General features: G+C 62.0%; 1 protein-coding gene across 5 annotated transcripts; it reads right to left on the bottom strand.

Moving 5' to 3' along the window:
• Positions 1 to 5065: 5065 nt before the first annotated feature.
• On the bottom strand, positions 5066 to 10590 carry LOC149861563 (uncharacterized). Of its 5 annotated transcripts, none has more exons than XM_090052374.1 (7): positions 10464 to 10590; positions 9299 to 9979; positions 8008 to 9026; positions 7708 to 7834; positions 7005 to 7547; positions 5906 to 6063; positions 5066 to 5742 (listed from the first exon to the last, which is right to left on the bottom strand). In XM_090052374.1, exons 1-7 carry the CDS (start codon positions 10561 to 10563, stop codon positions 5734 to 5736), a joined length of 2637 nt encoding a protein of 878 aa, XP_089908500.1. In that variant the 5' UTR covers positions 10564 to 10590; the 3' UTR covers positions 5066 to 5733. The 5 variants fall into 5 exon arrangements, with proteins under 5 accessions (XP_089908500.1, XP_089908502.1, XP_089908501.1 ...); XM_090052376.1 differs by having other exon boundaries at positions 7005 to 7499; XM_090052375.1 differs by having other exon boundaries at positions 8008 to 9008.
• Between the last annotated feature and the right edge of the window lie 85 nt (positions 10591 to 10675).

The following is a 10675-nucleotide window of genomic DNA, read 5'->3' as shown; positions in this document are numbered from 1 at the left end:
AATTCAGTAAAAACCCAAAAATTCAGAACACTACATGTAACCTATGTCACTGGGTCACTTAAAGGTCACCAACCCATGCCAAGGACTCTGAAATAGTGTCAGGCAGGTCTAGGCTCTCAAAATGGGTGTCCAAGTTTACAGGTGGAGATGCAGGAGGAAGCAGGATAGCAGATGTCTTGCATTTGCTAAAGCCTTCCCAAGATTCCCCTTGTTCACACCCAGTATTTATAGGTGGGCTATTTAAATTGACATTTTCCTTGGTATTCTCCAAGTGTCTTTGTTCTCCAGAGACTTTGGGACTGGACTGGATTGGACTGGAGGATGCCCATGAGCTGGGCCCATTTCCTTCTGAAAAGTACAGTCCTGGGAGAAGAGAGATGACTTCTTATCTTCTTCCCCCATAGCCCAAGAAAGCAACGTGCCCTGTCCTGGATTATTTTCACTGTGCTGGATAGACTGGTGATGCTGTAGCCTGGGTTAACAAGGCCACATTGCCCTAACTGGTGGCTGGATTCCAGTTGACCATATATGACTCTGTTATTCTCAAAAGGCCAAACCCCTCTGCTGTGACCGCTCGCCACTGTCACAGCCTTTTCCAAAAAATAGGTCTTCATTCTTGGTCCAGTCTTGATAAACAAATCCTTCTATTGTTATTGCTAATAACTGAAATGCATCTGTTTGATTATTGATTGTACAGTAGCTTTAACACAGAATCATAGTTGGAAGGGGCCTCAGGAGGTCACATCTACTCCAACCCCCTGCTCAGAGCAGGACCAGCCCCAAATACATCATCCCAGTCAAGGTTTTGTCTATCTGGGCCTTAAAAACCTCCAAAGATGGAAACTCCATCATGTTTCAGGTTAACCTATTCCAGTGCTACACCAACTGTGTGAAAAAATTTCTCCTAATATCCACCCTAAATTTCCTTCACGGCAACTTGAGCCTGTTTGTTGCTCCTTGTTCTGTCACCTGCCACTGCTGAGAACAGTCCAACTCCATCCCCTTTGCAGCTCCCCTTCAAGGAGCTGAAGACTGCTATCAAATCCTCCCCCAGTCTTCCCTTCTGCAGACTAAATAAGCCAATTCCCTCAGCCTCTCCCCACAAGTAATGTGCCCCAACCATTTTGTCGCCCTCCACTGCAAATGGCAGGGAAAGCCCACTCAGGCACTATAACAAGTGGGCATCCTGGGACTGGTCTAAACACTTGTCTTAGGGCTAGCCGCCCATCTCCTCACTTGCCATGCCTTGGTGTTAATAATTACAAAGCTGTTACTCAGCAGGAGGCTGCCCGTTTATCTGTCCCAATGACAAGGGCCTATATACAGGACTCTGACCTTCCCTTATCGTATCCCATGCCTCACAGATGTTCTGTGGCCTAACGCCCTGTCTTCTTATCTCAGTTGGGCTCCCAGCCCTATCTGCCCTCAGGGCTCCAACCCCTTCTGGTTTCTGAGCTTGCACCTCAGGCCTCCAAGCCCGCCTGTGGGATCAGGGCTCCAAGCCTCATCCCAAGCCCCCCTGGGATGCCCTTTATCCCTGTGGCAGGACTGCCTCTAGGGGTGCCGTGACTTCCCCTAGCACCCCGTGGCTACTGTGTCAAGCCGGTGTCAATGCACCCTCACCTGTCTCGCCCACCACGTCTTGCTGGTAAATATGTTTAATGGGAGGCTGCCTTCCTATCTGCTCTGACACAGTGCCTACCTTGCTGTACCAGGGCTCGGTCCACTTTCCCACCTGCACCCTCACAGGTGCCCCCCCCCCCCCCCACTTCTCCCGGGGCCTGCCCAATATGCTCACCCTCTCCTGGGGCTTCTCTCACACAGACAGTGCCCCACTGGGGCCAGTCTCTCCACGCTCATGCGCTCCTTGCCCTCACTGGGCTTCTCAATGGGCTTGCCCCCTTCCAGGGCTTCTCCCTTACAGGCAGTGACCACACTCGGGCCTCGTCTCCCACGGCCTCGCCCGCGCTCGGGGCTCAGGTGGTCTTACCTTTACCTGGCCCCAGACGCCTTCCAGGGTTCTATGCCCCACGGGGCTTTTGCCAGCACCCTCACTGGGCCTGTCCCGATAATTGCCCCACACGGGGCTGGGGTCAAGACACCCCCAACCGCAGTGCCACCCCAGCGCCAAACTGCTGTGCCTTCCCCAGCACCTGCTCGCTGTGCCCTTACAGGACACCAGGAACCCCCCACACTACTGGGGAGCTCCCCTGAGGCCTCCTCCAACCCCTACAGCCTCACCCGGTCCTCCAGTGTTATCACAAACAACCCAGCAGAAACAAAGCCATAAGCCAACCGGCTGCGACACAAAATAAGCCTCCTGGCTATAACTTACATTCAGCACCACCCTGGCTATTCTCCACTCCCTGTCAGGGTTCTCTCCACCCTGTATCATAATGCCGACGCTTGGGCGGCTAGGCTAGGCTAGGCTAGGCTAGGCTAGGCTGCCATAGCAACTCCCACCTGCTGCTCGGGTGAGTGGCAGCTAAGCCCATTTACTACTATTCAGTAGCAGGCACCCTAGTGCCCTGCTACAATCCCTGAGCCTGGGAGCTTCCTTAATAGCTTCCCAAGGCTCAGGTTCCCACCCCTCCAGGAACCTTACCTGGCTCCCTTGTGACCCCAGGCTCATCTGCAAGCCTGAGCACTGCCACAGGTCCCTCCTCCTAGCCTGGGCCCTGCCTCAGCACTCACAGTGAACCTGGGCTCCCCTTGTACAGCCACCAGGGATGTGGAGCTGGGGTTAGGAGCCCCATACTCACCTTTCACCAGGGAGAAAAATGGCCTGGCATTTCTCAGGGACTGTCCTGCCACAGACAGTCCCACCAGGCCACCCTACCCTGGCAGGATGCAGCTTCCAGTCATACCCAGGACCCAGGGAGGGGCTTCTCCTTCCCCATAACCCCCAGCCCTTTCCTCCAAGCTACTCCATGAGCAGCAGCTCAGCCAGTGGTGTCTAGCTGGCTGGCAGCAGACTGCTGCCCTGTTTTTCAGGGCCCAGCCTTTATATGATAAGTGGTCCTTGTTCCCCAATCAGGCAGCATTGCCTGATTGGGATAACAGCCAGCTGCAGGCTGCACCCTGTGCTCTGTTACAGGCACGCTGCATGGGGGACCAGGGCGAACAGGAACTCTGTGATCTCTGCAGTCTCTGGTCCCTGTGATAATGAAGGCATCACATTCGAGTGCTTGTCTAACTAGATCCCAATGTTGTCCTGGCTCCAATGCAAGATGCTGCCCTAAAACATCCTCACCTCAGGTAGAACTATTGGCCCTCAAAAATGGGGTTCTACAACCCTGTGCACAATGTTCAGCCACCTGAGGCCTCGCTCGGTGTCCAGTTTGAATTGTAAGATAGATGCACACCTGCCAGCTACTGGGGCTGGCCCCGAGCCATGGCACTGGAGCTCAGCTAGGTCTCCTTCCTCAGCTGCTGGGCTGAGCCTGGCTTACCCAGGTTTCCTGGGGGACAGCTCCAGAGCCACCAGCTGCAGGATGTGGCCCTTTGCCTGGTGGCAGCACTGAGCCCAGAGGGGAAGAGAAGAGCAGCTTGGGCAGGGACAGAGGAACCAGTTGCATGAGCCCCCCTGGCGCTAGGTGAGGCCAGGGCAAGTGAGAGGTGTCACAACCACAACCACTCTCAGCCAAACCTTTCTTGGGAAGGTTTCCCTAAGGATTACAGACGCCTGTGCATTAGTGTGCGCCAGATGCCTGGGTTTTGTGTGTATGTGTGCATCTCAGATGCCTTGATTCTGCATGCACGTGTGTATGAACACATGTGGGTCTGTCCGCTGTGACACCAGGGCAGGGGGTTTTGCCGGTCCCTGGGTGAGGGCTGGAGCTGGGGGAGGGAAGAGGGTGGAATTAGGATTTGAACCCTGCACCTGTGCCCTGCTCCAAGGGCAGCAAAGCAGCAGGAGGCCTGGGACAGGCAGAAACAGCTGATGCCTGGAAAGGGAAAGGGGACATGAGTCCTTTCTACAGGGGAAGGGGCAGGAAGAAGATGGGGCCAGGCCAGGCAGGCTGTGGGAGCTCGTTCACAGCCTCACCCTCTTCTCAAAGCAGGACCAGGCTAGAAGCCCAGATCACGGCAGAGAAGGGGTCCAGGAGCAGCAACAGGCGCCAGGGCAGGTGGAAGGGGATAGGCTGCGCTCAGGTCCTGGCAGGTGCTTCCCCCTTCTTGCACCTGGGCCTTGGGCTCCACATCATCTCCTGCTCCATGAAGGATGTCCAGCTGCATGGCTTCAGCTGGGCCCAGACCCTCCCTGCCATGTCTGGGAGCCGGGCTCCGATATGGGGCTGTCCTGATGCAGGGTCCCATCTGCATCACAAAGGGGCCGGAGCACCCTGGATGCCTCATGACTACCGTGGCCAAAATCCTGCCAGCATGTATCAACGCTAGGATCCATCCTAGATCTGCGGGACCGGCAGGGACCTGTGGGGTCACATCCAGTCCAAGTCCCGCCTGAGGGAGGATCAGACCTGTCCAAACCAGCCCAGATGACCCCATGTCCAACCTCAGAACCACATGACACAGTTGCCCCTAGTAAAGCAGGAGTGGTTGCAGCTGCCAACATCTTGCTGCTGCCAAGGAAGTTCCTGGATGCTGCAGAGACCCCAAGCAGAGACTGTGCTCCCGCTGCAGAAAAAGGCAAATCCCCCAGTCTGAGCAAGGGGGAAATCCCTTCCTTCCCCCCAGTGCACCATCAGTCCGATCTCAAGCGCATGGGCAAAAGCCTTTAGCCAGGACCCTGCAGGGTTGGTCCCAGCAGGATCACTGGCCCAGCCCAGTCCCCACCCCCAGCCTGGGCTACAGCCAGCACCCAGCACCCCTGGGGAAGGCTTAAAAATCCCTACACATGGAACAGGAAGTGGGGGCTGGAATTTCCCCCCACCCCACACAGCAACCAGAATAGAAATCTGTCATTCTCCCGTGACTTGCCCCCGTAAGATGCTGCACCGCCTCGCAGGAAGTAGCAGGCTTTGCAGCCCCAGGCCCAGCCCCAGCCCCAGCCCCGGCCCTGCTTGCGTGCGCGTTCCCAGGCAGGTAGGTACTGGCATCCAGGACAAAGCGCTTTATTAAGTGCTGAGGCCCCATGGCCCTGAGTCACAGCTGGGGTGGGCAGGGCTGGGGCTGCCACTCTCCCACCATCAGCCAAACCCTGCCTCCGTCCCGCTGTCAGTGACCCAAACGGACTTGGAGATGGCCTTTCTGCCCCCAGCACAGCATCGGACTGAGCCAGAGCACAGGGGCAAGACCCTCGAGCCAGGAGCCTGCGGGGTTGATCCCAGCAGGAACATCAGCAGATCCCAGTCCCCATCCCCTGTCCAGGCTGCAGCCAGCACCCAGCACCTCTGTGGGAGGCTTAAAAACCCAGATATGGAAAAGGAAGGGGAGACTGGCGCCCCTCATGTTGCTTTGGGAAGAGGCAGTGGCTTCCCCTCATCCTGCTCTCTGCTCCCACCATGCCTGGGGTCCAAAGCCAGGACCTGATAGCAGGTCCGGAGGGGTGCAGCTTGCAGCTGCCCTGACCCCTGGCTCCTGTAAGTGGCTGCCCAACACCAGTAACTCATCCAGGCCTTGGTGCTGCTAACACAGCACTCAGCACCACCAGCTTTGGGGCATTTGGGGCCCTGAGAGGGCTGAAGTTCCTGACGTCCATCCCCATTCTGGCAAGGCTGGGGCTTCCCGGTGGCCTTGTGGCGGTAGGTGCAGCCGGCTGTGGATCAGGCATCATGAGACCTGGAGGGAGCAGAACGGAGGCAGCGTCATGTTCACACCCAGGACCTTACTGCCCTCCACACCCAGGGCTGCACTAACAAGCCCCCACCCAGAGAAAAGCCCAGGGCTGGGCACGCAGTTGCTGGGACCTTGCGAGTGCCATGGCATGGCAAAGGGCACTTACGTGCGTGTCCGCAGGCAGCAGCGCACCTGGGCTCTGGGCAACGTCCTGGGGTGCCTTGGCTCCAGGCGGTCTCCGCTCACTCAGCACACGCGAGATGGTTCCCAGAGCAGCCTGCAGGTCCCGCAGAGTGGCACTGCTCAGCCCCAGTAGGGGGGAGGCTGCAGGACAGAGGCACCGGGTGAGGCCGCACATGGCCACAGCACGCAGAACCCCCACCCCTTAACACACTTGCCCTTGGCTGTGGCACGGCCAGCACGGAAACCAGCATTGCCCATGGGCCGCAGGAGGGGCCAGTGCCCTGCTAATGGCATCAAAGCTGCCCAGCCCCGCTGGGGCAGTGACAGGCAGAGGGACAGCTGGACCCACAGGCAACTCCCAGCCTCTGGGCAGCCAGTACCAGGGCCAGCATCACTTGGGTCCCAAACCTAGGGGGAGTTGCATCCTGGCCCCTTGGAGACCCCAGACTCAACCCATCGGACCCTGCAGCAGCCCCGGGCTCCCCTCTCAGCCCTGGCACTATCCAGATGTCTCAGCTGCCTGGAGCAGGGGGTGCTGCTTCCATCCCCAGGGCAGCATCAGCACCATGGGACCATGCACCACAGCAGCTCCTGGCACCAGGGCCTGGCCCCAGGTTTTGCTCTGCCTCCGCTGGGAGTGGGGACCCTCCCTGCCCCCACACCACGGCCTGAGCTCAGGGGGTCTGTGTGTGCCACAGGGTACTAGGGAGCATGCGTGGGCTGCCAGGGACTGCGGCCAAGGCACAGGACTCTGCAGCTGCAGCCGCCACACCTCTTCTGGCCAGCACCACAGCTCTTGCGCCCTAGGGTGAGGGCCAGGCCCAGGCCCAGGGTCAAGGTCAGCTGTAGCCATGGGCACTGTACAGCCCCCACCCTCTTCCAGCCCCACTGCAGCCTGGTGGGCTCAGCCATACGGGGCACTGGGGTCAGGTCAGGCCCCCACAGAGGCAGTGCCACGGCCAAGACAAACCTCAGCTCAGCCTCCCCAAACCCTCTGGCCCCAGTACCTCTGGGACTATGGGCCATAGCCCCCTGGCTTGTACCTTTGAGGGTACAGACCACATACCCCACAACCCCGGTACCTCTGGCCACTCGCAGCTCCTCCTGCGCTGCCTCCAGCTGGGCCCGTAGCACAGTGCAGCCCTTGCACTGGGATCGCCCCCCAGGACAGGTTGTACTGCCCTCCGCCTTCCCTTCGGTGCTGCCATCCACATCCCATGGTGATCCAGGGTCTGCCCATGGCAAGGGGCCATCAGCCTCGGGGCTCGGGCACCGGGGGGCCCTCCCACAGGGGCTGGGCGTCCTGTCTGCCAGAGGCTCAGCCCCATCCATGCGACCACCTCGCGCTGCGGCTCCCTGTGTTGCTCTCGCATCCTGCCCCTGGGAGGCCCCGCGCAGCTCCAGTGACTGCCCCACTGCTGTCTGCAGCTCCTCTGGGCCCCGCGACTTAGGTGGTGACTCCAAGCCATTCTTCACCAGCCAGCTCCTTGCAGGTGCCACCCTGCTCCTGCCGCCCGCTGCCGTCCCTGGGCCCCCCGCATATACCTTAGGTGCTGCATGGCCACGCAGGTCTGAAGCTGGGAAGGAGCAGAGCCAGGAGTCAGCACCCCAGAGGGGACAGGAACCTGCAGGAAGGGGGACCAGAGTGGGCCATGCCCAGGCCACTTGGTCGGTGCTTGACACAGCCCGGCTGCTTGCTAACACCACCCCTGCCATGGTCCCGGAGAAGCCCTGCAAACAGCCCCCGACACCCAGCCTGGTGCCCCAAGAGAAAAAGATCTCTACCCAGTGAACCAGCACTCCCATGATCCTCCTGTGCAAGGTCCCTGTCTGTCCCTCTCTGCCCCCTGCCCAGGAGCACCTGCTTTGCAACACCAGGACCTGCAGCCCCTCCCCAGGGAGGCTCCAGCACCTGGAACAACAAGGGGCCACTCCTCAGTGCCCATGGCTCGGGGCATCAGGGGTGGCTACCCTGCGACCCGGGAGCCCCCACAGCAGGGCACAGGGCTGGCGCCTCTGCCAGGCCAAGGCCACGACAAGCACAACACCGTCCCAGTACCCCCCGTCTGAGCACCCCACGCTGACCTGCGGCTGTGGCTGTCTGGCCTGGTTCGGCAGCAGCAAGAAGTCCTCGGCCAGGCCCACGGCCTCAGGGCCGCTCTCGGGGCACCGCTCCCGCACCCAGCGCTGCGCCCGCTCCGGCAGCAGGCTTAGGAACTGCTCCAGCACCAGCCGCTCCAGCACCTGCTCCTTGCTGTGTGCCTCTGGCTGCAGCCAGCGCCAGCACAGCTCCTGCAGGCAGCCATAAGCCTCACGTGGCCCCGCTGCGGCCTCGTAGCGGAAGTCCAGGAAGCGCTGCCGCGCTGTTGGGGCCTCCATGCCCCCCTCAGCCTCATCTGCTCCTTCGGCCTCTGCGCTGTGCTTCCCCCCAACCCCCCACACCATGGTGGGCAATGACCCTGCAGAAGGCAGAAGCCGGGGACCCTGTGCCCCCTCCCGGCACCGCGGCTGCTGCCCGTTCACTGGCTGCTGAGGCACCAGCCAGCGCAGGATCTCGTCTGCTGTCCAGTACTGTGCTGGGACCGGGCCTTTCCCTCCTGCCTCTGGCTCCCCCCAGAACTCTGCCGTGCCTGCTTCCACGTCCTTGCCCCGGCCCCTGTCCCGCACTGCCTGCTCCAGCAGCGCCTGGAACTGCAGCCCCGTGCCCACACCCTCCACCTGCACCGGCTCCCCACGCTCCTGTGGAGCTGAGGCTGGGGCTGGGGCCTGCACCAGGGCCTGCAGCGCTTCCAGCTGTCTCTGCAGCAGCTGCTCCAGCAGCTGCGCCTGGAAGTCCCGCTCCTCGAGCCGCATCTCCCGGTCGTGCTGCATGAACTCTGCCAGGCTCTGCCGCTCCTCTGCCCGCCAGGCGCTCGCACGCCGGGCCCGCTTCAGCTCCAGCAGGTGGGAGCGCCCGTGCTTCGGTCCTGCACCCCGCGCTGCCTCCGCCGGCCCCTCCTCCCGCGCCTTGCGCTTCCGCACCCGCAGCTGGGCCAGCCGGTCCAGTGCCAAGGTGAGGCGTCGTGGCACCAGCTCCGTCTCCTCCCCTGCAGACACGGACGGGTCTGTTGGGCCAAGAGCGCATGCAGAGCATTCAGACCTCTGCCCTTTGACATGGCCCCCCGGCAGCCTCCCACAGATCTCCCATGCCCGTGCTGTGGCCAAGCTCCCAGCCCTCACTGTGCGCAACGGCTAGCCCATCATGGGGGGTTAGGGCAACTGTGGACTTCCAGCATAGTGCGGCTGCCCTGTGGAGTTGCCCCAGGACCCGGGTGCAGAACGGGCACCTCAGGGGACTGCAGGAACTGCTGCACACCTGCACCCCAGAGGAACTCACCAGGCTCAGGGGGCAGCTCCTCCCCAGACGTCTCCTCCTCCTTCACGCGGACAGTGCACACCTCACCCAGTGCAGCCTGGGCCCTGGATGGGCAGGCACCTGACTCCTGCAGCCCCCAGCTGTGTGAGGCCGTGGCTGGGCAGCCCCAGCTCCGCGACAGGCCCCAGTGCTCCGAGGTGGTAGCGCCCTCCGGCATCTCCAAGCCCGAGGCCACGTCGCCGGCATCAGAGAAGAAGGTGGCGCAGGGGCCGACGTTGCCTCCACCGCGCCGCATGATGCGGTCCATCTCTTCGTAGAAGGGGCAGCGCATGGGCGGGCGCCCAGCTGCATTGTTCTCCTTGGCCTTGCGGTAGGCCACCTTCAGTGCCTTCATCTTCTCACGGCACTGGTCGCCGGTGCGGTAGATGCCCAGCTGTGCCAGGCGCTGCGAGATGCCGTCGTACACCACGCGGTTGCGCCCGTGCGAGCCCAGGTCGTGCACGGCCGCTGCCTCGGCCCAGTAGGAGATCAGCACCGTGACGTGGTCGGCTGGCCAGCTGGCCGCGCGCTCCGGTGCCCGATCCCGCCGCATGGCGCCACACCTCGCTGGGACCCGTGGGGACGGAGCTGGGGTGGGGCGGGTGCGCAGGACCGAGGAGACTCCCACGGGTGCCACGTCCTGCACTGGCCCAGCCCCGCCCTCTAAAGAGGCACAGCACCATCAGGCCATGGCACAACTCCCCCTGCCCCACCCCTCACCCACCCCCATGACCACGGCTGGGGCACTGCTGCATGCACCTGGCCCGCCCCACCTCAGAGCTCCACCCCCACGCGCCTGCCCCATAGCATCTCAGAGCTCCGCCCCATGCGCCTGCTCCGCCCCACCTCAGACCTCTGCCCCGCCTCTTCAGAGCTCCGCCCCATGCAACTGCCCCACTCCACCTCAGAGCTCCGCCCCATGCACTTGCCCCGCCTCTTCATAGCTCCACCCCATGCACCTGCACCCTTACCTCTGGCTCCGCCCCCAAGAGCCCCCCTCAGAACTCCGCCCCATCTCAGAACCCCGCCCCTATTATGCCCCGCCCCAAGCCTAGTAACCCCTCCCCAGACCCCGCCCCTGCGTTGGCCCCACCCGGAACCATTGAGGACAAGCCCCACCCCCACACCAGGCCCCTCCCCCACGCACCAGGCAGCAGCCTCAGCCGGGCCTGGCAGTTGCGGCCTATCGGCTGCCGCAAGGGAGTGCAGGGGCGGAACCCGCAAGCAGCCTCGCCCCCGGCTGACATCACTTCCCCTCCCGGCTCCGACCGGGACGGGCGGGTAGTTGAACCAATGGCCGCGCGGTACCCTGAGAGCGACTGGCCGAGCCACCAATGACCTCCCGACGGGGGTGGGGTG

This window comes from Crocodylus siamensis, chromosome 6 (assembly GCF_052110815.1).
Source record: "Crocodylus siamensis isolate JL-2025a chromosome 6, ASM5211081v1, whole genome shotgun sequence".
NCBI classification, from domain to species: domain Eukaryota; kingdom Metazoa; phylum Chordata; order Crocodylia; family Crocodylidae; genus Crocodylus; species Crocodylus siamensis.
The sequence above is the reverse complement of the archived record's forward strand: the minus strand, read 5'-3'. Positions and strand labels throughout refer to the sequence as shown.

Excerpts from the sequence above, each read along its gene's own strand:
- LOC149861563 (XM_090052374.1), bottom strand. The coding sequence starts at position 10,563 with ATGTCAGCCGGGGGCGAGGCTGCTTGCGGGTTCCGCCCCTGCACTCCC. Across the intron at positions 9,027-9,298 it reads GGAGCTGCCCCCTGAGCCTG|ACCCGTCCGTGTCTGCAGGG; the intron begins GTGAGTTCCTCT and ends TTGGCCCAACAG. Across the intron at positions 7,548-7,707 it reads TGGGAGTGCTGGTTCACTGG|GTTCCTGTCCCCTCTGGGGT; the intron begins GTAGAGATCTTT and ends CCCTTCCTGCAG.